This window comes from Felis catus, chromosome D4 (assembly GCF_018350175.1).
Source record: "Felis catus isolate Fca126 chromosome D4, F.catus_Fca126_mat1.0, whole genome shotgun sequence".
In the NCBI taxonomy this organism is placed as follows: Eukaryota; Metazoa; Chordata; class Mammalia; order Carnivora; family Felidae; genus Felis; species Felis catus.
In genome coordinates, this window is record NC_058380.1 from 55,460,637 (window position 1) to 55,488,424 (window position 27,788).

A 27,788-nucleotide genomic window follows, 5' to 3' on the forward strand; every position below is an offset into this window, starting at 1 on the left:
TGAAGATTGCAGACAACACTTGTTCATTGAGAACAGGTAGAGGGGCAAGAAAACAGGCAACCGGCCAATTGTCCCCAGCGGCCCTGAAGAAATCAGGTCACTTCTATTCCAGAGAGGACAGAGGTGGTGGCACTGTTCTTCAAGGCAGCACATGCTCTTTGCCTCACCTCACTCGGCGAGAGCTAAGTTTGTGGACCGTAGCCGCTCTGTCTCCTGGCAGATGTTCTGTTCCACGGTGTCACATTCAGCTAGGAATGCCTAATACATAAATACAGGGCAGTGAGGGACCATCCCGGACTAGCCAATCCCTGCCCGTGCAAGGCTCTTTGCTTAGCCATTGTGCAGAACCCGTGGGTGACTGACTCGAAACAGGCTGTGTAGGGATGGAGCTGGCCTGGCTCTAAGGCAAGCAGGGCAGGGGCAGAGGCAGCATAGGACTAGGGTTTTTGACGACAACCCCCAGCAGGTGGTGAGGACAGGAAACCTTGCCACTGTGAATGTACAATTTCAGGGAGCAGTGTTCACCTGAATAGTGTCTCCTGGAATTGTGTGATCTCCCTTCCCAGTTAGTAAATTCAAATATAATTACAGGGACATGAAAGGAGCTTTTCTCTTATGTTCTGGGCTCATTAAATAACAACCAAAAAAACAAAAAAAAGTCCACACCACACATCACACTTCTATCCTACCCTACTTTGAGCAGGTAAACACACACGCAGGTAAACACATTAAACTTTGTAATCTCTGACCACACAACTCACCTGAACCCTTTTCACCAAACCCTTCCTTTTCAGTCTACTGTCTTTGAAATTTTCTGGCAGAATCTGTGGAAGAACACATCGACACATAAATAATCTCAGTAAAAATGGCATAACAACATGATAGAACACCACAGTATGCCAAATGCATCTTAAGTCACCAGTGTCAATGAGACATGGATTTTCAGGAATGATTTCCCTTGGTCTGTATCTTATCTTACATGGCTCTTCCCATGGCTCTCGCCTCTATAAAAGTTCCCTTTGTTCTCAATGTCTGGGCCATAGACACTGATCTGTAACAAAGACTTTGTTCTTTCTCTGTGTCCTATGTACAGATACTATGTCCTGGCCACACCATGAGCTCACTGTGCCTCTTCTTTACAAACCCCTCTCACTCCCCTAGAATCCCAAGCAGAGAAATTCACCCTCAAAATGAGGCATCAGGGGCACCTGGGTGGCTCAGTCCATTAAGCGTCCAATTTCAGTTCAAGTAATGATCTCGCGGTTTCACAAGTTCTAGCCTGCATTGGGCTCTGTGCTCACAGTTCAGCGCCTGGAGCCTGCTTTGGATTCTGTGTCTCCCTATCTCTCTGCCCCACCCCCTCTCACTCTCTGTCTCTCATTCTCAAAAAAAAAAAAAAAAAAAAAAAAAAAAATTTTAATTTTAAAAACATGAGGCACCAGGCTAGAAATACCATTACCATCCCTCTGCAGAAGGGAACATGGAGTCGATGAGCCCCAATAGTCTCATAAGAGCTACTCATGAGTCTAACTGAATTCCATCCAGCTAATGAGCCCAGTGGAATATCAGCCACATGAATATCAGGAAAGCGAAGCCCTGTGTTTCTCTGACCATAAAATCAGAGTCCGTTTGGGTTCCAACTTTGTGAGAACTGGATGCTATTAGTATACATAAATAAAAATGACAAAAGCCTTATGTTAGTGTGATGTGAGTGACTAAAAATCAGGAACTGTCTTATCTTTTTGTGTATCCATCAAGGACTAGCAGTGTCTGACACACAGCGGGTGCTCAATATACTCATACAGTAAGAGTGCATTACTGAAAGACTGAAACTGACTGAAACATAGTCAAAGGAAACTAGTTCTTCTCAGCTGAATATTTACTTACCAGCGTGTCAATCTCTTCCAAGATCTTCATAAATTGCTCAATTGTGGCTTTTACTCTTCTATCAAGTTTGCAGAGAGCTTCAGCTTGCAAATCCTTGGCCAGAAAGCCCTGTGCAGGAATAATGCATTATTGCAAGGGTTCCTTGAGGCTGACAGAAAACTCCATGCCAAGACACTGATGAAGTAGCCACACCCTGAGCCTACATCCCCCCAAAAGGCTGGGGCACACCTCAGACCCACAACTTCATCTCTTGCTAAAAAACAGAAAACCTGGCCCAGGGTCACCCCATTCACTGTGATAGGCTGCAGGCCACTCTGTCTCACATGGCCCACTAGGGCTGCAAATGCCTCCCAAGTGCAGCCCCCTGTCACCAGTGTATACCCACACACAAGAGGCAGACATTAGGAACACGAGGTGTAGAGCCTGATGGGCCCAGGCTTGAATTCTGACTGCCCTTTACTGGCTTGTGATCTTGAGCAAGTTACTTAACCTATCTGAGACTTAATGTCCTCATTTTTAATATGGAGATTATGATACCTCACCCCTGAGGGTTACTATGAGCATAAAGAGGAATATATGCAGACCCTTAAAATAATTCCTGACATAGACCTGTGTAAACAAATGGCAGAATTTACATTATTTTTACTAAACTGTCTTGCTCTTTATTCACATTGCTTGGCCCAGTCACCAATTAGCTGGTGACAACAGGTGGACAGCGGGGATCTCTAAGAATGTTTATTGAAGATGCAGATTTGACCACTTGTAGTAAAGGCTTTAAACATTAACCAGCAATTCCAAGTGAGAGAATTTATGCTACCAAAGAGTCAGAAATGGTCAAAAAAGATTTACATCCAAGGATGTTCAGAAAAGCATTAATGCATAATGATAAAATAACATTAGGTTGATGAACAATAAAGAATTGGTTGGCTAAACCATAACATATTCATATATGTGGCAATATTATGCAAGTTTTGAAATACATGATCATTATTTTTTTAAGATTTTATTTTTGTTTTAAGTACTTTCTCCACCCAACATGGGGCTCAAGAGTCACATGCTCTACCGACTAAGCCAGGCAGTCACCCCAATAAGTATGATAATTTTTAATGACATAGGAAAATGTTCAATCTTTTATCTAATAGAACAATTTACAAAGTGTACACAACATTCTATCAATTTAAGATGCAAGAATATATTCCAGTCTTTAGTATTGGTTGTCCTTTTTTTTTTAAGTTTATTTATTTTCAGAGAGAGAGAGCAAGGGAAAGAGGGGCAGAGAGAAAGGGAAAAAGAGAATCCCAAGCCGGCTCCACACTGTCAGCGCATAGCCCAATGCAGGGCTCGATCTCACAAACTGTGAGATCATGACCTGAGCTAAAATCAAGAGTCAGACACTTAACTGACTGAACCCCCCAGGTGCCCCAGTATTGGTTATCTTTTGAGTCAGGGGCTTACAGGTATTAGTGCCCCTATGTTTACCTAAAAGTTCTGTACAATCAGCATGTATTACTTTTGTAATTAAAACCAAAACATACATCTATTAATGTTATAAACTGAGGGGAGGGAGGGAAGATGTGATTTGGGGCTGTTCACAATCCTTACTTGGTCTCTGTACCCCTTCTCTAATAGAAGGAAATGAACAGGATACCATCCTCTAAGATCAAGCTCAACTTGGACCTTTTATGCCTCAACAAAATGTTCTTTGCTTTGCTAAACACATTATAACAGACTGGACTGAGAGAAGCTACCTGTTCTATTTCAGATAATACATGATCCTCGCATGGCAGGTGCTCTCCTAGGAGCACAAATGGATGCTGGCTAGGGTTTGAAAATAACAATGACAGTAATACTTATAAAGCACTTAGTATGTGTCAGACTCAAAGTACATCATTTTATTTTACAATTTTTGTTTTAAAGTAAGATCTACGCCCAATGTGGGGCTTGAACTCACAACTCCAAGATCAAGAGCGGCCTGCTCTACCAACTGAGCCAGTCAGGTGCCCCTCAAACTGCATCGTTTAATCCTCACACCAACCCTAAGAGGAGGGAGGTATTGTCATTAGTCTATTTTTACAGGTGAGGAACTTGAGACAAGGCAAACTTGCCCAAAGTAATAGAAAAATGTAAAGCCAGGATCTGAACCCAGGGAATCTGACTAGAGAGGCTGCCCTGGTGACCACACATTTGCATCTCCACAAAGAGAGTGACCTGCTGGATTCCAGTAAGCTCTTTATTCAACTCTTCCAGTTGGTCAGCTGTCTTCTCCACAGACTTCTCCAAATCTTTCAACTTCTTTAGTTCAACCTCTTCCTCTGGACTGTTCTAAAATGTTTAAAAATAAAAAAAGAAAGAAAAAAAATAAAACGTTTAAAAATAAAATGAAGTCAATAATCACCAAGAAAGGTAGCTTTTGTCTGGCAAGAAAAAAATCTGACCACAACTGGACTAAACCACTCTCCTAGAAAAAAATAGCCTTAACTCTGCTGCTTCTTGGAAAGCAAGCAGGAGGATTACACATTAGGGTTTTCTACCCACAAAGACTCTAGACTAGAGAGAAGATACTAAGTAAACATTTGGCCAGGCCCCGGACAGCTTGGGTTGGGAGGATGGAGCCAATCCAAGCGCCAGATTCAACCTAAACTTGGGGCTGATCCATAGCAGACTCCAGACTGAAACCTCAAGAGGAAACAAATTATAGTGACTACCTGTAAGAAGTCCAGAATGGTGAGACAGGTAGAATTCTACCATTCCTTTAAATGAATTCCTGTCACCCACCAACTGAGCTCTCCCACTTAATACGATGATAATGACAATGATGAATACTTCTGTTGAGCATTTCCTCCCTGCCAGGCACTAAACACTTTACCTGTATTATTATTTTAAGCCTTACCACATCCCTGTGAACAATCTAGTGTTTTTGATGATGAAACTGAGGTTTAATGTAAAGTAATCTTAGATCACACAGCCCAAAAGAGGTAGAAACGGACTTGAATGAGACTTGGCTCCATATATCCCAGGACAGCCCCAATTAGGGGTCCTATAGCTTCTTCAAACTCAACCTTTATGTTCTGGCCATTGCTCAGAACTATTCCCCTGACCCTTGAGCAAGAAACCTAGAATATTTCCCCTTCTCTCATCTAAACAATCAGTAGTCAGGGCCAGTAGCTTCCTGCTTTTACACTATCTCAAATTGATCACATTCTTCTTTGTGGGGAAATCCTAAGTGCCAATCTCTCAGCGTTCTGCAGCTGGACTTTTTTTTTTTTTTTTCCCTCCACTTTGCTAATCTCTGCCCTCTCTCCATCTCTCTGAATCAGCTACCTCACACAAAATAGAAAGCTTCTTATGACCAACAATTCCAGTGTGCCACAATGCAGGGCTGGCCATAAACCTCACTCATCACCCCAGGGGCCACTGTCCTCACAAACTGGCTCTTTTCCTCTTTCAGTTCTTTATTCTGAACTTTTCTTTCTGGCCAAAGAGGGTTTTTCCCTTGTGGGAGATTTTAGTAAAAGGGTTGTTTAAAGGGAGAGAGACTGATGAAATTTGCAGAGTACTTATTTTAAAAATCTATAGGCTTATTTTAATAAAACATTCTCTTGCAAATCCCCTGCAAGTAAGTAAGGCCTGACTCAGGCCCCATTTTAACCAGATTGAGATCCCCCCACCAACACAAGAGCTGTTATTGAAGCAGCATAACTGTTCCTAATTCCCAGAGTAAAAACCATAACCAACAGGAGTGGGAGGGCCTGAGAATAACAAAACTAGTAATCCTATCAAATGAATGGAGCTACATGTATTTAGAGAGACCTATTTTATTAATGCAGAATCTGGGTCCCCAGTTTGGCCTTTTAAATAGAAATGTGTATAAAAGACCTTGGTCATTTGATTCTCAGGTATTCTGGCGGAAAAAGCAATTTACCTTCTTCCCAATTAACATGACTCGGCAACCATTTTGTATTCCAAGTGCTGACAACGGCTTCTCCATTTCCTTCAGAGATTTTCCTGAAAAGATAAGTTATGCCAAGTGGTAACAATTGTACAACACTGAAAACAGATTTCAGCAAGGGTACAGGAAACAGACAAGTGTGTTCACTAATGAGAAGAGGATAAATTGGTAATAACCTTTTCAGACAGTGTCTTGACCCAGAAATTTCACTTCAGAATTTATCCTAAACAAGTAACTGGACATGTGCCTACACAATAAGTGTTACAAGATAATCTTCAATGCAACCTTAATCATAATAGTGAGAAACTGGAAAAACAAACATTTAGGAATAGGGGATTGATTAGCTATACATCAGTACAGAAGACTTTGTAGGCATTAAACTAATTTTAAAAAAATTTTTTTAATGTTTTATTTATTTTTGAGAGAGAGACAGAGCATGAGCAGGGGAGGGGCAGAGAGAGAGAGAGAGGGAGACATAGAATCTGAAGCAGGCTGCAGGCTCTGAGCTGTCAGCACAGAGTCCGACGCAGGGCTTGAACTCTCAAACTGTGAGATGATGACCTGAGCCGAAGTTGGACGCTTAACCAACTGAGCCACCCAGGCGCCCCTAAAGCTAATTTTTTTGGGAAACCGGAATGCCACAATAAATGCTGATGGCTCAGCATTATAAGAAAAATGTTATAAAAACTATATAGTCAATATAATCTCAGTTTCGTCAACTAAAAACACATACATAAATAAGAACCCACACTTCAGGATGCCTGAACAAACAAAAAGTTGGATAGAAATATGCTGAAATGAGGGGCGCCTGGGTGGCTCAGTAGGTTAAGTGCCCAACTTTTGATCTCAGCTTCAGGTCTTGATCTCAGGGTCATGAGTTCAAGCCCTGCACTGGGATCTGAGCTGGGTGTGAAAACTACTTAAAAAAAAAAAAAAAAATATATATATATATATATATATATATAAATGTATATATATATATTATATATATACACACACATATATATGTATATATACATGTATGTATATTTTTAAAAGTAGTATACGTATACATATATGCATGTATAGATACATGTGTATATATGTGTATATACACATATACATGCGTATATGTGTATATACACATATATACATGCGTATATACATATACATGTATATACGCATGTATATATGTGTATGTGTATATATATGAGGGGTGCCTGGGTGGCTCAGCCAGTTAAACGTCCAACTTCAACTCAGGTCATGATCTCACGGTTCGTGAGTTCAAGCCTTGCATCAGGTTCTGTGCTGACAGCTCAGAACCTGGAGCCTGCTTTGGATTCTGTGTCTCCCTCTCTCTCGGCCCCTCTTCCATGTGTACTGTCTCTCTCTCTCTCTCTCTCAAAAATAAAACATTAAAAAAATTTATTTTTAAAAAATAAAAATAATATAAGAAACATTCTGAAATATAATGAGGGGTTTTATCCAGAAGAACATAGAGCATTTTCTTTGTGCTTTCCTCCATTTTGAAATATGGTTTTTTGTTTGTTTGTTTGTTTTTGAGAGAGAGAGAGAGAGCAGGAGAGAAGGGCAGAGGGAGAGAGAGACTTAAGCGGGCTCCATGCTTAGTGCGGAGCCTGAGGCAGGGCTCAATCCCACAACCCTGGGATCATGACCTGAGCCAAAATCAAGACAGGGACGCTAAACCAATGGAGCCACCCAAGCACCCCTGAAACAGGGATTTCTATTGCCTTTTATAATTTCATGATAAAATGTTTAAAAAATAAAAAAAGACAAGGAGTTACACTATGAAGTATAAACAAAAATGGTTCCCATCACTAAATTATTTAAGACTGGCACCAAATGGGATAAATCTAGCCCCATCAGATACCACAAATATGGGATCTCTCAGGAGATGGGGGGGGGGGGGGTGGGAGGTATGGGAGATATGGAATAGATATGGGAGATATGGGAATAGGAGGGGGAGGTGGGTCCTGGCAGAAATCAGTATCATCTACTGGGCCTGCCATATCCAGGCCCCTAGTAAGTTTGTTCAACATCTCTGTGTCAGCACTATGCTGAGCATTGGACACAGTAGTGTCTTCCCTCAAAGTTAGTTATCCCTAACAGAGAAATCAGATGTTCAGTAACTATGAAAACAATTACTGGGGCGCCTGGGTGGCGCAGTCGGTTAAGCGTCCGACTTCAGCCAGGTCACGATCTCGCGGTCCGTGAGTTCGAGCCCCGCGTCAGGCTCTGGGCTGATGGCTCAGAGCCTGGAGCCTGTTTCCGATTCTGTGTCTCCCTCTCTCTCTGCCCCTCCCCCGTTCATGCTCTGTCTCTCTCTGTCCCCAAAATAAATAAACGTTGAAAAAAAAAAAAAAAACAATTACTTAATAGTAACTTGCAGAAGTGGTCAGGAGAGCCACATACGCATATGATGGGAAGAGAATCTAGCTTAGCCAGGGAACACTGCCTGTGCACTTTCACCAAAAATGGTTAAGATTTCTGCCACCCTCATGGGACTTCAACTCTAACATCTGTCCAAATGTTTCAAAGTGTCCAGTATATCGAAGGGCCTTAGTAAAATACATGTCTAAGGAATGGATGACTAAACAAGCAAATAAGAATTATCCCAGTTTGAAAACTAAGAGTTACCACTAGGTAAGGCTAAGCAGTTTTAAGTAGGCCCATTAGCCATAAGGACTCAAAGCTGGAAGAGAAATGCCTACCCTTAAATATAAGTTTCTGAAAAGGCAGTGGGACCCCTGTGGCCTCCTCAACAACCTGGGCCAGGTCTTGGACAATTGGCTCACTCCAGCCCTGTTGCGGGATAACGTGAAGATCATGCTTCTCATTGCCTGGGGACAGAGAAGAGTGTTTGATGAAGAAAACTCTTTCACATAAACCAAAAAAGGGTGACACTTTATTATATTTATTTACTCAGCCTTCAAGGCCCAGTTCATTTGCCACATACTCCAAATAGCCTGTCTGTCCCATCTGCCCAGCTTTGTCTGGTAACCTTCTCAAGGATTTTTGTGTTCTCTATGATAATAACTAGCAATCTAGTGATACCAGGTAGCATTTTACACACTTAATATGCATAAAGGACTGACTAGGCTCACTTCATACATTATCTTATTTAATCCTCAGAACCCCATTAAGGAGGTACTACCTATTAATCCCCATTTTACAGATAAGCAAACTAAGTTCAGGACCTAAGTTAAAAGACCTGCCTATGGAGACCCAACTGTGAAGTCAGAGCTTGACTTCACATCTATCTGATTTCCAAGGGCATGCTTTTCATCACAAGCTATCTGCTTCCTGTGGCCTGACTACCCTGTACTCTGTACTGTACTGTTCTTGTCTCCTTTGCTGTAATGGGTAAGGAATTATTTTTCCTCCAGGTCTCTTCTACTGGGCACATCTGGGCACAAACATGGCTGGTGCTCAGCAAATAGACAATGAGTGAGTAAACTCAAACAGCAGAAAACTTCTTTTTGAGCCAGAAATGCCAATTCTTTTCCAGGTATGTGCACAGTAAGGAGGTAGCCCATGTCCTGGGTATATGCCTTGAGCCTGCACAACAGCCACATGAAGTCAGCAGGACAGGTGCTACCAATTCTACTTCACAGGGAAGAAACCAGATGCCTAGAAAAGAGACATCCCAAGGTCACTCAAAACTGAAGGATCCAGAATACTGGTCCCCAGATTCTGAGGCCCTGGGGTCTCCTCTAGTCCTGAGGAGACTTCATAGGTTCAGCTCTTGGGTGGACTTACTCTGGCTATCACCTCCAACAGTAGACAGACCCTAAGGGTTCTCAAGGCGAACGCTTGTAGCCACATCCCACTCAAACAACAGACGTAGGTTTAAACTCACCACACACACAGGTATTCAGACACACAGCAGTCATATACGACACGGCCAAACACAATGCTGATACAAAGACTCACAAGGACTGCCCAGGCACACACTAAGACATATAACCAGGACGACGACGTGAAGCACGTACATGGACGATAAGACAAAAGGCAAATGGCTTGAGACAAAATACACTGGCCCCTGGAAAGGTGTGCAGATACAAGACCCGCACAAAAAGCCGGTCCCAAACACAAACAAGACCTCACATTTCCAGACGCTAGGACCAGCACAAGAACACACGCCTCTGGAGGACACGTGGCCAGACCCCCACCAGGCTTTGGTGGACCGGCACGGAGCCCAGCCGGCACGAAGCCCACCCGGCCGTCTGCGCTCACTGTGGGTGACGGTCACGCTGAGGCCGCCTGTCGCCATTTCCTCGCTCCCGGCCACCTCTTCGCTCCCGGCCACCTCTTCACTCCCGGCCACCTCTTCGCTCCGGGTCACCTCTTCGCTCCGGGCCGAGCGAGTCCGCACTTTCTTCACCCGCGGCCTGCGAGCGCCGGTGGCGGCGCCCCTGGTGGATCCGGCATGCCCGCGGGCCGCACTCCGGACGGATGATCGCTGAGAGGGAGGCGGACCGCGCTCGGCCGGGGGCACCGACTGGCGCGGCTCCCGGCCCGGCCGAGGGGCGCGCCGCCGGGGACCCAGCCGCTCCCGGTCGCCTCGCGGTCTCCGCGCGCCACCGCGCTCCGCCAGACCCGCGCTAGTTGACCACCCAGCGGTGGGAGAGGAGCTTGGCGCCTTGCAACCCCGCGCCGCTGCCTCCCTGCCCCGCCCCGGCCCGGCCCGGCCAGGCCCAGCGGGCCTACCGGCCCCGCCCCTTGGAGCAGGCTCGGCTGAATTCGGCCAAAGCAGCTTCGGCCCCACCCACTCAGCCGAGGTCCCGCCCCACTCACTTGAAGCCACGCCCACGCCCTTCACTGAGGCCACGCCCCTGCTGACTCTCTGCACCCTCCAACCTCCGGGAGCTCTCCTTCCCCGGAAGGCCGAACTGAAAACCCGGAAAAAGGATCGGGAAACTGCAATAGGCACATTGCGCTTGCGCAAGGGGGGGCAGGAAGTCAAGGCGGAGGCGGAGGTGATTCTACTTCCGTTTCTAGTTTTGCTCTAGTGTTTGGGTTTTCTTCGCGGCCGCCCAAGATGAACCGATTCTTCGGAAAAGCGAAACCCAAGGCTCCGCCGCCCAGCCTGACTGACTGCATTGGCACGGTGGGCACTCGACCACGCATAACTAGGCTGAGGGACTCTGACATTCCCGACCCCGCCCACCCTGGGCTCCCGGCTCCTACTCCTCCATTCCGTTCCTGGTTCCGGACACCTCGGCCCTCACCACCACACCTTCATTCCTGTTACCCAGGGTCATTCCTGACGCCACAAACCAGGGATTCCTAAGCCATCAGTGTCTCCCCCTACTTGCACCCAACTCCTTCTGAGGCCCACTGCCGTGTTTACTTGCTCTTTCCTTCTCCTCCTACCCCAACCAGCCATTAGGCCCACATCCTTCCCACTTCAGTCCTAACCTTTACCCCTCATTTATTCTCATCCCTCTCCCACATCAGGACCCTCAACGTGATATCCTGGGTCCACATATCTTTACCCCGATCCTGGATTTTAATAACAGCAAATTCAGAACTCTGGCCTCTCACATTAAGCCACCTCCCTTTATCTAAGCAAATAGCATTAGCGCTACAGCCCTGGCCTGTTTCACACACCTGGTTGAGCTCCCAGCCAGACTAGTCTCCAATTGTAGGGGAATGTCAACTCAACCCAGTGATTTTCAATTATTTTTCTATTCAAACACACTTGAGAAGGGTCCTGGAATATGTGAATCTGAGGGGTGGAGTATAGTTTATAAAAGCCCCCCCCCCCCCCCCCCCCGTGTTTCTGACTGGAAATATCTGCCTGGTCAGGAACCACTGTTTCCCACCCTTCTTCCCTCTCCTGCCTCTTCTCATGTAAGTATATTGTGATAATTACCACTGTTTCTTTAAGGTGGACAGCAGGGCAGAATCTATTGACAAGAAGATTTCTCGACTGGATGCTGAGCTAGTGAAGTATAAGGATCAGATCAAGAAGATGAGAGAGGGTCCTGCCAAGGTAAGGGAGGTGGCAACTGCAAAAGGCGCTGTGACAGATTAATTTGAGCACCTGTGGAAATAGGGCCCAGCAGTAAGGGCTGGTGAGAGATAGAGAAGAGATGCTCACAATCTGGTAAAGAGAAAATATGTGACAGTGTATCCTTCAGGGAGGGGAGTTTGCAGCCTGATAGGAGAGGAAGGCTGGGGTTTAGCCTGGTGGAGAGAAAGTGCTGACCACATGTCCAGAATCATGTACATGGGAATTAACATATTCTACTGAGAAGGTGGCAATCTGGAGAGTAGAGCTGGGACATGCTCAGAACTATGAGCCATGCTGGTCAAGTTAGGTGTGTATAATAGACTGGTTAAGGAATGGTATGCTGGGAAAAAGTACTGAACTAGGCATCTGGAGACCAGTGTTCTGTTAGTAACACCATCACTATCTACTAGCTGTGATCGTCATAAAGTCACTTAATATCTTGTTTTCCTCTTCTATTGTTAGAAACATAGATTACTATATTTAAGTGCTTGGACTATGAATATAGAACTACCTACTTTTTTCCCGTTTCTGTAACTTATTAACTATTTGAGCTAGGACAAGTTATTTAGTGTTACTGAACGTCAGTTTCTCTGTCTATAAAATGGGGATAATATACTTTATAGTGTGAGCATTTTGTGTACTCACGAAGTAATTGGTGTGACCTACATAGCACTGTTTCTCCTACATAGAAACATTATTTGTGAGATAATATCTGCTTTTCCTTCTTCATTGGAGGAACAAAAAGATTTATGAAGCAGTATAGAAAGGAAAGTGACAAGAGGCTTTTCTCAGCCATCTTAGTTGGATGGCATGGAATGAAGAGTGACCAGAGGCAGGAAAGCTCATCTGGACTTGAGATGAAAGCCTAAGCCCTGGTGGCAGTCATGAAAATGACAGGAAAGTAATCAGTTGGAAAGTAAGTTCTGAAAATCAGTAACAAGATGACTGCATGTAGAGACAACAGAGAGGAAAGGTAAGGTTGATTTAAAGATTCTTAATCTAGAGAAGTGAGGGATTGGTGGGACCATTGTTAGTTATTTCCAAGGTGAGAACAGGTTGAGGAGTTTGGGCATGTTGAGTTTGAATGGATAGCAGGATGTCCAAGTTGGGAATCTCCATAAGGCAACTGGGTATACAAAATAGGCACTATTGGGGATGGCCATGGAGATAATATGCAGTAGGAAAAGGGAATATAATTCTGTACCCTGAGATGTGGGATGCAAAGACAGGTGAGTTGAGACTTAAAGACTGTGCTTGGGAAGTGAGGAAGAGTCCAGGAGCCACCATGTCTGCAACTTTGAAGAAGAGAGTAAGTAGATATGTAAGTCTGAGGATATGGGAGATTTCTTTTACTGTATGTGTGTTTTCTTCTTCTTTTCATTAATATCTGTTTCTCTCCCCAGAATATGGTCAAACAGAAAGCCTTGAGGGTTTTAAAGCAAAAGCGGATGTAAGTTATAAGTGTAACCTCCTTTCCTCCAGCACTGTCCATCTAGACAGAATTTTTTGCTATGGTAGATGTTCTATATATGCGCTGTTCAGTACAGTAGCTCTTAGCCACATATGGCTATTGAGCGCTTGAAATGTGGCCAGTGTGACCAAGGAATTGAAGTTTTAATTTTATTTAATTTTAACAATTTAGGTAGCTATATGTGGCTAAGTGGCTTCTGTATTGGACTACCCAGATCTATAGGGTTCTCCCATTATGTATTTAATTAGAGTATGCCTTTTTATTTATTTATTTTTTGTAAAATTGAGGATCCTTAATATTTGTTCCCTCCCACTAGAATAGATTTAAGGGTCCTGAATTTATTTTAGGTGACTATGTCTCCGTGTCTGAGCAGAAGCCAGATAGCATCTTTGATGCTTACCCGTGTGGGCTGTCCAACTGATGAGACCTTCTGCAGGATTGTAGGGGTCAGATGTAATTAGCTAATAAGGAACTAGAAAGGTTGTTGATATCTCTGTTTTTATTTTTAAAATGCTTTTTTATCAGATACCACCTTTTAGATTAGACAAAATTGGAAAAAGAAATTATAATGCCTAACATGGTGGTGAGAGTGGTAAAAACTATTCCCTTCTTAGGTAGCCTACAGTGATTAAGTAATACATATTCATTATACATGCTTGGAAAATACAAAAACATGAACAGAAGAAAAGAACATTTACATAGATTCCTACTATCAGAATTAACCATTTTTAGAATGATGATTTCTTAGTTTCTTTTCTCTGCTCGTGCATGCATGGTATATGTGCATATGGCTTTTTAGAAGAAAAATTGTGTATATATAGGTTGTCCTTCTCCATCATGAGCAGTTCTCTCCTTTTAAATGTTTTTTAAGAATGATACACTTTTTAACAGGCTGGTGATATTCCACCACCATTTGCCCACACCATGAATTGACCAATTTTCCGTTGGTTGGATAGTTAGATGGTTTCCTGATGTTGTATAAAGACCATAGTGACATAAGTCTTTGAAGTAGTATTATACTTTGATATAAAACTTTATTTTTTAAAAAAAGAACATATTTTGAGCACCAGGCATTATATCAGGCCAGATGGATTACCTAATCATGGATATAAGATTAGTCAAATACAATACCTATCCTCAAGGAGTTCAGTCTACTAGAAAAACAGTTTAGTTATATATATGAAGAGCTTAAAAATAGTCTCCCCCTTTGCCCCAAGAGTTCTCCTTCTGGGAATTTATCGCAGGAAATCATTTGAAACATTGTAAAGACACATTAAATAGTATATAATAACATAGAAAACAGCAAAGGCTGTAATATTAAGGGGAAAATTAGTCTTATAACTTAAGATACAAAGACAGAAGACTGGAGGGGTACATCATGATGCTTGTGTTAGAGTGATTAAATGGTTTTTGCCAATTTTTCTGTGTATTTTTTTGTAATTTTTTTAAAGTCTATTTATTTATTTTGAGAGAGAGACAGAGTGCACATGGGAAAGGGCAGAGAGAAAGAGGGAGAGAGAATCCCAAGCAGGCCCTGTGCCGCCAGCACAGAGCCCAACACGAGGCTCAGTCCCATGATTGTGAGATCATGACCTGAGCTTTGTGAGATCATGACCTGAGCTGAAACCAAGAGTCGACGCTAAACTGAGCCACCCAGATGCCCCTAAAGTTTTTTTGTTTTTTTTTTTTTTTTTTAAAGGAAATACTTATTTAGTGTTAGAGATACTTTCTTCCTGAGGATTTCTGTCTGGCTCACATTTACCATTCTTAATTGATTCTGAAAAGGTATGAGCAGCAGCGGGACAATCTCGCCCAACAGTCATTTAACATGGAACAAGCCAATTACACCATCCAGTCATTGAAGGACACCAAGACCACGGTACTTCCATAGCACCTTTTCCCATGATTTTTTTTTTTTAACTGTTGTGTTCTTTTCCCATAGTATTTAAAAGACCATTTCACTAGCATGGCTTTTTAAAACATGGTGTTCTCTCTTACCCTTTTCTAGGTTGATGCTATGAAACTGGGAGTAAAGGAAATGAAGAAAGCATACAAGCAAGTGAAAATTGACCAGATTGAGGTGAGATGTATGCTAGTTTCTGTAAGAATGTAGTGTAGTAGATTTGGAAAGGATCCAAATGAATGTGAATGTAATGGGAAGAACACAGAAGACAGATTGAATCTTGGGCTTGCCATTTACTAATAGAGTAACTTTGGGGTAGGGTACCAAATGTGTCTGTTTCCTTGTTAACACCAGGATCCTAATGCCACATACAGTTATTATGAGGATGAAATAAATGAGCTGGTGTGTCTACATACATAATATCTAGAATATAATTGGCACTCAGTAAATAAGCCCCCAGTTTCCTGTTACTTCTGACTCACTTAATGATTTTGAGTCTGTTTCCACAATTGTAAAGTAGTGATGTTGCTGTCCATCTCCCAGGATGGTCACAAGTGTTAATGAGGCTATATAAGTCAGGTGCTTAACACACTTTCTGGAGTAGAGCTGGTTCCTTTTGCTAGTAATTCTCTTTAGATTTTTAATAATAATGTCATTAGGCTCTTAAAATTAACATGTCTTTTGAGATCGTGCTTTGGCTGGGAGGTGAGCCCTAAGCACTCCTCTCACTTCTCTCAGGGGAACAGCCCAGATGGTGAGTAGGGATAGCAGAGGGAGTGAGTGGTGACTGGCCAGAGGAAAGAGGCTACCTTTCTGCAAGTACAGTGGTGGTCTTTACTTCTATCCCTGAGTAGAATGTCTCTTTGTATGAGAGCAGGGACTTGATTTTTTCACTGTTATATCCCATACCTTGAACAATGCCTGGCTGTAGTTGGTGCTCAGAAAGTTTCTATGATTGCTGAGCAAATGAACAAGAGACTATTAAAGGAGCTAAAGCAGTTGCTCGATTCAAGCAACATTTGTTGGTTGAGTACTTACTGACTTCCTGGCATCTTGCTACATCTGAAGAGGTATTCTCTGAGAGCGCTGATCTACAGTACAAGTAAGGACATTCCTCCTCTTTTTTCATGCACCCCTCCTTACACTGCCTGTGGCTTTCTCTCTAATCCTCCACCAGTCTCTGCTTACAGAGTTAAGCTCAGTGAAATCTTCCCAGACATTTACTAAGAAAAGTGTTCCATGTATGTCTTATTTGTACAATGCTATTTGGTAATATAATGCAGTTGAATTTTATATTCTGTTTATAGGGTTCCTTATGTTTTAATGAGAGCTCTTTACTATAAACAAAATAGAAACTGGAATTTTTCTGTTGTTGTTTTTGTTTTGTTTTCTGTTTTGTTTTGTCTCTCCATCTTTTACTTGTAGTTGCCTGTCTCGTTCCCTATCTAATTATCCTTTTCCTGTCTCCTAGTAGATTTGCCCACATGGCAGGTAGAGAGCTCCTTTCTCTCCCTTTTGGTGTGTGCCTCTGTTTGTGTCTGTCTCTGGCTGGACTATACATTTTGAATTTCATTTGTTTTCCTAAAATACTTTATAAAACATTTTCACTGTTTGATAGCTCTCACTCATTCTTTTGTATTATACCCATGTGTATGTGTGTTCCTCTGTTTCTAGCCTTCCTATTTTTCAGTTTCTGCATGTCAAGTCTAGTGCTTGTATTTGTATTATTTTTGTGTTGCTTATCCAATATTAAGCCTGTTAATTCTTTGTGTGCTAATTAGTGTGTGTGTGTCTTTCATAAAGTCTATTGCTAGGAATCCTATTCATAAATGACTTGAGGAGACTTGTGTTGGTATGTGATAGCATGGCAGAGCTTGACCTAACTACTTACTCTGTGTTTTCACTCTTTTTAATTTCAGCCAGCGCTTCTCTGTACAGCAGAATGTTACATGTGTACAGCATAGTAGTTTGGCACTTGAAAATACAGCATAGTGCTTTCTATTTTAAAAAAGTTTTTTTTGGGGCGCCTGGGTGGCACAGTCGGTTGAGCGTCCGACTTCAGCCAGGTCACGATCTCGCGGTCCGTGAGTTCGAGCCCCGTGTCGGGCTCTGGGCTGATGGCTCAGAGCCTGGAGCCTGTTTCCGATTCTGTGTCTCCCTCTCTCTCTGCCCCTCCCCCGTTCATGCTCTGTCTCTCTCTGTCCCAAAAATAAATAAACGTTGAAAAAAAAATTAAAAAAAAAAAAGTTTTTTTGGGGCACTTGGGTGGTTCAGCCAGTTGAACGTCCAGCTATTAATTTTGGCTTAGGTCATGATCATGCTCTCTCTCTCTCTCTCTCTCTCTCTCTCTCTCTCAAATAAATAAATATTAAAAAAAAATTTTTTTAAGTGTTTTTCATTTTACTGTCTCCCTCACCTTTTTTTTTTTTTTTCAACGTTTTTTATTTTTTATTTTTGGGGCAGAGAGAGACAGAGCATGAACGGGGGAGGGGCAGAGAGAGAGGGAGACACAGAATCGGAAACAGGCTCCAGGCTCTGAGCCATCAGCCCAGAGCCCGACGCGGGGCTCGAACTCACAGACCGCGAGATCGTGACCTGGCTGAAGTCAGACGCTTAACCGACTGCGCCACCCAGGCGCCCCTTTTTTTTTTTTTTTAATGTTTATTTATTTTTGAGAGATAGAGACCGCATGAGCAGGGTAGGGGCAGAGAGAGAGACGTAGAACATGAAGCAGGCTCCAGGCTCTGAGCTATCAGCACAGAGCCTGACGCAGGGCTCAAACTCACAAACTGTGAGATCATGACGTGAGCCGAAGTCAGACGCTTAACCAATGGAGCCACCCAGGTGCCCTGTCACGTTTTTTTTTTTCTTCTAATGTTTATGAGAGAGAGAGAGAGAGAGAGAGAGAGCAAGCACGAGCAGGGGAGGGGCAGAGAGAGAGGGAGACACCGAATCTGAAGCGGGCTCCAGTCTCTGAGCTCAGAGCCCAACACAGGGCTCGAACCCATGAACCCCAAGATCATGAGCTGAGCAGAAGTCGGACACCTAATCTACTGAGGCACCCAGGTGCCTCTGTCTCCCTCACCTTTAAATGGAAAAACAAACCTCCAATTTGTGGGCCAAGAGGAGTTTTTCAAATGTTTTGCATTGCTTTAAAAATTCTGAAGGATAGGGGTCCCTGGGTGGCTCAGTTGCTTGTGTCCAACTTCAGCTCAGATCATGATCTCATGGTTTGTGGGTTCGAGCCCCGCATCAGGCTCTGTGCTGACGGCTCAGAGCCTGGACCCTGCTTTGGATTCTGTGTGTGTGTGTCTGCCCCTCCCCCACTCTCACTTGGTCTCTCTCAAAAATAAATAAACATTAAAACAAATTTTAAAAAGTTCTGAAGGATAAATGGTGCTGGTTTGGACTTTCTGCATTATCAACAATACTCTCTTTCCTCTCTGTGGAATTTTCAGCATATAACGAGCATATTGTTGCTCTGCACATCCTTTACACAATGGAAGATATATAGTATTAAGTGCTTAGTGTTTTACATGTATTACTGTGATAAATCCTTTAATAATCCTATGAGGTATGGCTATTAATAATCTTATTTTATGGACAAGGACATTAAGGCTTAGAGGTTTTATTTCTCATTGAGTAAGGCAAGATTTGAGCTTCAGAGTCTGTGCTCCTAGCCATTATATTAGCTGCCCTTTATTATGCTGTAGCACTTCTCAGATTGCTTTTTACATTATTCCTGGCTTTGTAGTCTTCTAGCTAATCACAGGTAGATCATTCACAGATGACTATGCTCTCAGTCAATTATTTTCACCAGCCTGGTCTTGGATATCAAGCCTATCCTGATTCCATTTCTGTTTCTCCATCCAGGGTTGGCTCAGTATAACTTTTTGTACCACCCAGTTGTTTCCACTGTTGTCTTTTTTCCCTACACGGTATAGTCCATCTTTGGCTGCCTTAAGAAGATTAATTTGCTTGTCTCTATTACCTCCTTTTCTCCATAAACTAGAAAAATGTTGATAGTGTGGAGGTTGAATTTAGTGTTTTAGGTAAACTTTCTGTAATGACAGACTAATGGGCATCTGTTCTTGCAGTAGGACTTTGGATTTCCCTGAAGCACCTTAAATTCAAATGCAAGATCACCAATTTAATTCTTTTCTTTTTTTTTAAATTTTTTACATTTATTTATTTTTGAGAGAGTGAGACAAGGTGAGAGTGGGGGAGGGGCAGAGAGAGAGGGAGATACAGGGTCGGAGGCAGGCTCCAGGCTGTCAGCACAGAGCCCGATGGGGGGCTCGAACCCACAGACTGTGAGATCATGACCTCAGCTGAAGTCAGATGCTCAACCGACCGAGCCACCCAAGCGCCCCTCTTTTCTTTTTTTTTTAAGGTTTTTTTTTTTTTCAGTTATCTTTACACCTAGCATGGGGCTCAAGCCCATGACCCCAAGATCAAGAGTCACACGCTCTTCAGACTGAACCAGCCAGGTGCCCCAATTTAATTCTTCCTTAATTTTGAGTTTACATTTTATCACCAAAAAGGAGGATTATGTGGTCATTGCCATTCACGGTTATTGTTATGGGACTCTTCAGTTTTGTGATTTTTAAATAATTCATTAAGCTCTTTTATATTTTTAATTGGAAGGGGCATTCAGGAGTTATTCAGACCTGTACTTTACAGGAGCACCTGGTCAGTTGTTGACTAAAAGCAGTCAGTAGGCAAGGACTGAGTTAAGGGTAGGGAACTAACAATTGTTGAAAACTGGTATGTGCTCGCCATTTTGTATACATTATCTTTTTAAAAATCGCTTGCTTCTGAGATTCAGAGGAGAGAGTGGAGTGAGGGTTAGTTAGAGGCAAATAGTAAAAAATTAATGAAAACTGTCATATACATTTCTACAAGGATTTACAAGACCAGCTAGAAGATATGATGGAAGATGCCAGTGAAATCCAAGAAGCACTGAGCCGTAGTTATGGCACCCCAGAATTAGACGAAGATGACCTGGAAGCAGGTATGTTATGGGAAAAGCAGTTGGGAAAAAAAAAGTTTTAGAGTCTGAAAGGAGCAACTTCCTGGGACCTTTTCCCAAATGCTAGAGAAAATTCCAGTGAAGGTTCTGTGAGAGTTAGTTTATGGTATGGTCTCTGGGCAGAGAGCTTATGAAGCTGGCATGTCAGATGTGCATGATCCACTAACAACTCTTGGACAGGTAAGCTCTGGAGGAAAATATGGGCAAAAGTGTCTGCTGACCTGGTGCTTGGTATCTAAGCACTGCGTTTCCCTGCCATTTTCCTTTTGATTTTGCTCTCCCTATTTTTGGAGTCCTCTCCCTCAGAACAACAAAGCAGATCAAGAAACAGTCACTGGCAAGTACTTCATGTGCATCTACCATAGGCCAGGTACTATGTTAGGTGCTAGGAATTCAACATTGAAGAAGGCAAATATGGTCCCTGCATTTATGAAGCTTCCATCACCAGGGGTAAGAAACTTACTTCAAGTGATTAATTACAAGAGCACAAACTGTTGGGAAGGAGAAGTGTGGGGTACCATGGAGCACATAGCTGGGGAATCTGTCCTAGTTGGGAGTGGGCACAGGCATGGGTCCTGAAGGATGAGCAGGGGATAATAGGAAAAAAATGGGAGGGGTTGTTGCCTGGCCTCAGGGAGAGGAGCTTTGCCCAAAGAAATGAAAACACTAATTTGAAAAAAATACGTGCACCTTTATGTTTCTTGCAGCACTACTTTTAATAGCCAAGATATGGAAGCAGTCCCAAGTGTCCATCCATAGATGAATGGATAAAGATGTGGATACACACACACACACACACACACACACACACACACACACAATGGAATATTACCATCAAAAAGAGTGAAATCTTGGCATTTGCAACAATATGGATGGAACTAGAGGGTATTATGCTAAGTGAAATAAGTCAGAGAAAGACAAATACCATATGATTTCACTTATATGTGGAATTTAAGAAACAAAACCAAGGGGCGCCTGGGTGGCTCAGTCGGTTAAGCGGCCGACTTCGGCTCAGGTCATGATCTCACAGTCCGTGAGTTCGAGCCCCGCGTCGGGCTCTGTGCTGACCGCTCAGAGCCTGGAGCCTGGAGCCTGTTTCGGATTCTGTGTCTCCCTCTCTCTCTGCCCCTCCCCCGTTCATGCTCTGTCTCTCTCTGTCTCAAAAATAAACGTTAAAAAAAAATTAAAAAAAAAAAAAGAAACAAAACCAAGAAAAAAGAGAGAAACAGACTATTAACTATAGAGAACAAACTGCTAGAGGGGAGGTAGGTGGGGGACAGGCGAAATTGGTGATGGGGGTAAGAGTACATTTATCATGATGAGCCTGAGTAATGTACAGAATTGTTGAATTACTATATTGTACACCTGAAGTGAATATAACACTGTGTGTTAATTATACTGGAATTTAAAAAATAAATAAAATTTTAAAGAAAAGATGATAGTGACTAAGGTGATAGTAGCAGAAACAGAAAAGTGGATGTGGAAGGAGGGGAGGTCAAGAATGTTTGTCGGGGGCACCTGGGTGCCGCAGTTAAGTGTCTGACTCTTGATCTCGGCTCGGGTCATGATCTTGCGGTTTGTGAGATCCAGCCCCGCATCAGGCCTTGCACTGATGGTGTGGAACCTGCTTGAGATTCTGTCTCTCCGTCTCTCTGCCCCTCCCCCGCTTCTCTCTCTCTCTCTCAAAATAAATGAATAAAACATTAAAAAAAAATGTCTGTCAGTGTCTAGCATGAGTAACTAGGTAGATGGCAGAACCACCTCACACTGGATTTTCTGTCACATAATTCCCATCTCAGTTCTTCTCCTTCTCCTCCTCTCTCTCCCCCCTCCCTTCCTCTCACCCCCTCCCTTCTTTCTCCCATTCTGTTTTTGCCTAGAACCTTTTTTTTTTTCACATTCATTTCTTTATTTTATTTCCCATCCTGAGTTTCCTGCTATGTCTCTATCTGCTATTGTCATTCCTCCTGGTCACTTCCAACTCACTTTACCATAGACATATTTTTAAAGCTTGATTTCATGTGATGGTCACTCAGTATGCAACAATTTCATGCCTCCTTTCACTGCCTTCTCTCAAGCTCATCAATAACTGAGAGAGAATTTTTTACATTTGTTATTGTCCAGATTTTCTAATTTGAATTGGCCAACTGATAGCTATATATAGACTCTTCTCATGAAGACTAGGGCTTTGTAAACCTGTGGGGAATGGTTGTTTTGTTTTACTTTGATTTGTGTTTTTCATAGATTCTACCACATCAGTTCCCTTGAAAATTTCTTAAGATGGTCATCTTTTATTTTGAAAATAGAGATTAATAATCCTTTCCCCCCAGGCACCTGGGTGGCTCAGTCTATTGAGTGTCCAACTTTGGCTCCAGTCATGATCTCACAGTTCTTGAATTTGAGCCCCTCATTGGGCTCACTACACTCAGCTCACAGCCTGCTTCAAATCCTCTGTCCCTTTCTCTCTGCCCCTCCCCTGCTTGTATTCTGTCAAAAATAAAACATTTTTTAAAAATTAAAAAAAATCCTTTCCCCTTTGTTTTGAAATTCATGTCTCATAATAATTTGGCTAACTTTCTTAACATTAGCTGCCAGTTTTCTTGCATAACTGTTTTTGAAATGTCAACTGTTTCAATCTCAGAGTTGGATGCACTGGGTGACGAGCTTCTGGCTGATGAAGACAGTTCTTACTTGGATGAAGCGGCATCTGCACCTGCAATTCCAGAAGGCGTTCCCACTGACACAAAGAATAAGGTGAAAGCTTTTTCTCTTTATGTTTGCTATGCAAAATGGTTAAGGTTTTATGCTTGATCCCAATTTGGGAATCTACAAGGTAGTCTTAAGTTGGAACGGGGAAAGACCATGCTAGTCATTGTTTTGGGACCCCTTGAAAGTCTAGTTTTCTTGCATTGGACTGTGGACAGGCTGAGTACGTAGGGTCACTGAGGCCCAGGAATTACCCTTGTGAGCTTGCACTGGGTGCCATTTCTAGGTTTCAGACAGTATTTCCTGGAAAAGCATTACCAACACATTCATGAACCATGCTGGGCAGCAGTGTGAAAGAAAGTTCTATCTTCCATACACACTGCTTAATTGTAGGGTGGACTTTCTTTTTTTCTTTTTGAGCAGCAGGCAAAATTTCATTAGAGTCTAAAATCAGAAAGGAAGAATAGTATGAAAGCTCTCTTTACAGAGAGAGTATATTCAAAAGGGAATGCTCCAGGTGGATTTTTTTAAATAGGGATTAATAATTTAAGTATAAAACTTAATGTTGAAAGTTTCTCATTAACAAGGTAAAGAATCAGGACACCTGGGTTTAAGTCTCAGTCCTGCCACTAACTCCCTATGAGACCTTGACAAATCACATAATTGTTGTGAACTTTTCTGATCCTTACATCTGTAAAATGCAGATAATTACAATTATCTTACATAATTGTTGTGTAGAACAAGTTAGATCTTGTATGTAAAAGGACTTCGCACTGAAAGCCCCGTCCAAAGCTACACAGTTGTCATTATTATAAACAGATAAAATTTTGTTGCTTATGAAATCCTGTTCACTCCATCTTAGTTCCTGGTGTAATGTGTCATTTTTTTCTCTTGCCATTTTTTCTGTTTGCCTTATCTCTTTGGTGTTTGCTTTATCTCCCAATGTGCACGTTCAGTGTGCACAGTCCTTGAGTGAGAGCCAGTTTCAGCTCTGCCTTTGTTTACTGTATGACTTGGAGCAAATTAGAAATTCTTGTTTTCTCTCAGAACCTTATCAGTTTTTCCTGCATGTGAAATGTGGGGAGCAAAAGGTGGGAAGTAGATCATTTCCAAGGTCCCTTATAGCTAATTTCTGTGAATGTGCATCTTCCCCCTACCGTACCCTCCCTTCTTCCTTGAGTCTAGAGTAATCTTACTTTTCTCTACTGCTCATTCTACCCCACCCCTGTCTCTGGTCATTTCAGGGTTCCAGGTTTATAGGTTGCTTTTTCTCAGCTTACCTAAAATTATTTTTAAAAATTTTTTTAAGTTTATTCATTTCGAGAGAGACAGTATGAGCGGGAGGGGGCAGAGAGAGAGAGGGAGAGAGAGAATCCCAAGCAGACTCTGCACTGTCAGCACAGAGCCCAAAACAGGGCTCAAACTCATGAAATACGAAATCATGACCTGAACCAAAACCAAGAGTCAGCCGTTTAACCGACTGAGCCATCCAGGCACCCCTGAAATAATTTTTTTTAATCTTTTATTTATTTTTGAGAGAGAGTACATGTGTAAGCAAGGAGGGGTGGGGGGTACAGAGGATCCAAAGCAGGCTCTGCACTGACAGCAGTGAGCCTGAGAGCCAGTGAGCAGGGCTCACTCATGAACCATGAGATCATGACCTGAGTTGAAGTCAGACACTCAACCGATTGAGCCACCCAGTTGCCCCTACCTGAAAGGATTTTTATTAACGCTACCCACCACAGCTTACCTTTTCAGTACCCTGAAGCATCTATGTTATTTCTACTTTTAGAAGGTCACAGATTCCTGCATTAAATGTGCCGTTGAGATATGGTTTCTTAATTGATAGTAGTATTGCTGTCTCTAAGTTTGTAGAAAAGTATGATATGGAAATAACTGCCTGTCCTGGGGCACTGCTCCTTTAAGGATTGGGAAGCTACAAACGATAATGGTTCACTTTAGAAATCAGAGTGAGGGGCGCCTGGGTGGCTCAGTCGGTTGAAGGTTGAACGGCTGGCTTTGGCTCAGGTCATGATCTCGCAGTCCGTGAGTTTGAGCCCCGCATTGGGCTCTGTGCTGACCGCTCAGAGCCTGGAGCCTGTTTCAGATTCTGTGTCTCCCTCTCTCTGCCCCTCCCCCATTCATGCTCTGTCTCTCTCTGTCTCAAAAATAAATAAACGTTAAAAAAAAAAAATTAAAAAAAAAAAGAAATCAGCGTGAAAATGGGAATCTGGAGGCAAGGACTGACTCCTCATCCTTTCCACCCAGACCCTTCCTAGTTTACTCCTAAGTGTCTCTTGCTCTTTCACTCTTCCTTTGTGCTGCAAAGGACCACCCTGAGCTTTTCCAGTCTTTTCTTATCTTATCACTTCACCCTTTATCTTTCATGAAAATGCTTTCTAATCTTCTCAGTGGGATTTTGGTGTTCACTGATTAAACACTGGGAAATGAATTTTGACTACTAAATACTTGTGATCATTTGTTTTATCAACTGCAAAACAGTGGCACTACACATTGCTTTCTTTTCACAGGATGGAGTCCTGGTGGATGAATTTGGATTACCACAGATCCCTGCTTCATAGACTTGCATCATTCAAATACATCGTGTAAAATAAACACATATTGTGGGACTAGGAAATATTTATCTTTCCGAATTTACCATAACAGATTTATGTTTCTTTCCTTTCTTCGAAGGAAAGGTTAATTATAGTGCTCTTTTATTTTTTTTCCGTTAAGAGACTCATTGTTTGGGGGATGCTTTCTTCATACTAAATTTTTATGTCTTTTTTCTTATGAAAGACTAATGTACTTAAAAGTATCAGTGGCTATGTATGACTTGTTTTCCTTTATTAATAATAATTTGAAATAAAACCAAGGAAGTGGAATCTTTACATTCTAAGAAAGTGTTAACTCCACAATCTCAAATTGATAAATTGATAAGACAAAGATGAGATTATTGGGACCGCTTATACTATGATTCAAAACCATTTTCTATTGTGGTATTATAGGTTGGTTAAAGTGGTAGCCTTTTTGATGGGTTTTATTGTGTCTTGTGAGTAATTCATTACTATGTCTGGTATTGGAATGGAATTATCACTACTATATCATGAGTGGATATTTTGATTCTGTGGTTCCCTCAGTATTACAGCCTGACTTGTAATCAATAATGAATATTTCTTGATATTTAATGTATACAGGACATTTATTTATACTCAATAAATATTTTTCAAAAGGATACAATTTTAATAATATCACTTCAGCCTAAAACCTCTAGTACAGGAATAATATAATTTTAATGTTGATTCAGTCTAAAAATCAAACTTAACTGCTAGCATCAGAGGGAAGAATAAAGAACAATCCAGGCCTGGGCCCTCATCTACTGTCTAATAACTACTATGTAGCCTAGTCACTTCACTAACCTTTCTTATTAGTAAAATCATGCTCATTTCACACGGCTTTTGTGATGAATCATTGAGGTAATGGTCGTGAGTACAGTTGACACTTAAACAATACAGGTTTAAACACGATCTACTTCTACATGGATTTTTTGCAGTACAGTATTGTAAATGTATTTTCTCCTTATGATTTTCTTATAATATTTTCTTTTTCCTCACTTTACTGTTTCTAATACACGTACAAAATATGAGTTAATTGTTTATGTTATTGGTAAGACTTTTGGTCAATAGTAGGCTATTAGTAGTTAAGTTTGGGGGGAGTTAAAAGATGCAGATTTTCAACTGTGCCCTATTCCCCATGTTGTTCAAGGGTTAACTATACTTTGCAGCTTGCTAGTCTCATATGAAGGATTATTAACAACAAAAACAGAGGCTTCATTCTTTTCTTGGAAGGTGCCAGGAGTCCAAGCTCCTGCCTAATTGCAGGGTCTTTAATGATTCATTCGTGCAGACTAATCTCACCCTCTCAAAAAGCTTTTGTACTATTCATCATTACCTTCTTGAAATCTTCCTTGGCCTCTCTATAATTTCTCATTCAGCTCTTTAAATATTTCTTTCATTATAGTTTCAGTCTTGGACTTCCTCTCACCCTTTATATTTTCCTTGAAACATGTCACACCCAACATTTTATGTATTACCTATTGCTAAAGACTCAAAATAATTGTCACTAGTCTAGACCTCTTCATTCTTATTTTCAGTACTGGGCATTCCCAATGAAATGTCCCACCATTACCTAAAATCTGATATCTAAATTGAGCTTATTTTCTTGGGATTCACTCTCAGCAAACATTCCTGCTTTCTTTCTTGCCAATGTTATCAGTGCCCCATATATAGCCAATTGTAATGGGTGATAGTCTTCCAACTAGACCTTTTTAGTGCATTGGATACCCGTGATCAATCATTCTAACAAAATCTCTACTCCCTTGGTTTTTGTGACAATGCTTTCTGGTTTTCCTGTTCTTCTGACTATTCTAAGACTCCTTTCTGAAATCCTCATTGCTCTGAAACACTAACTAATGTTAGTGTTCTTAGGATTCTAACTTGTAGCTATCACTTCTTTCTTTGATCACTTATATTTACTGAACTCAACTATTCTCATGACTTTACTGACCACTAAATCTATACTTCTATCCCAGATCTTGCCCCTGAGTTTCAGAATCCTATTCATACCCAGTTTTTTGCCTAAGAATTATTTGGATGTTCCAGAAGCCCACAAACACTTTGCATTCAAGTGGCCAAGGTAGCCATTACCTTTCCCTTAGACCTGAATCTCCTCCTCCTGTTTTCCCTGTCTCAGGTCATGGAATCATTATCCTCCATCCAAAACAGAAAGCTCTTGAGTTGTCCTTAATGCCTACACTTTGCC

At 42.0% G+C, this 27,788-nt stretch overlaps 2 protein-coding genes across 2 annotated transcripts; one reads left to right on the forward strand and one right to left on the reverse strand.

Moving 5' to 3' along the window:
• BAG1 (BAG cochaperone 1) lies at positions 1 to 10,838 on the reverse strand (the record flags this gene model as incomplete). The annotated part of the gene is made up of 7 exons (XM_023242386.2): positions 1 to 258; positions 762 to 824; positions 1,888 to 1,995; positions 4,096 to 4,209; positions 5,810 to 5,892; positions 8,548 to 8,676; positions 10,073 to 10,838. Coding segments are annotated over 7 exons (1,353 nt in total), but the record flags the coding sequence as incomplete, so codon positions are not given.
• Positions 10,721 to 26,202, forward strand: CHMP5 (charged multivesicular body protein 5). The gene is made up of 8 exons (XM_003995553.6): positions 10,721 to 10,946; positions 11,730 to 11,834; positions 13,259 to 13,305; positions 15,112 to 15,205; positions 15,335 to 15,406; positions 20,135 to 20,243; positions 22,903 to 23,015; positions 25,499 to 26,202. Exons 1-8 carry the CDS (start codon positions 10,878 to 10,880, stop codon positions 25,547 to 25,549), a joined length of 660 nt encoding a protein of 219 aa, XP_003995602.1. The 5' UTR covers positions 10,721 to 10,877; the 3' UTR covers positions 25,550 to 26,202.
• The last annotated feature ends 1,586 nt before the right edge of the window (positions 26,203 to 27,788 follow it).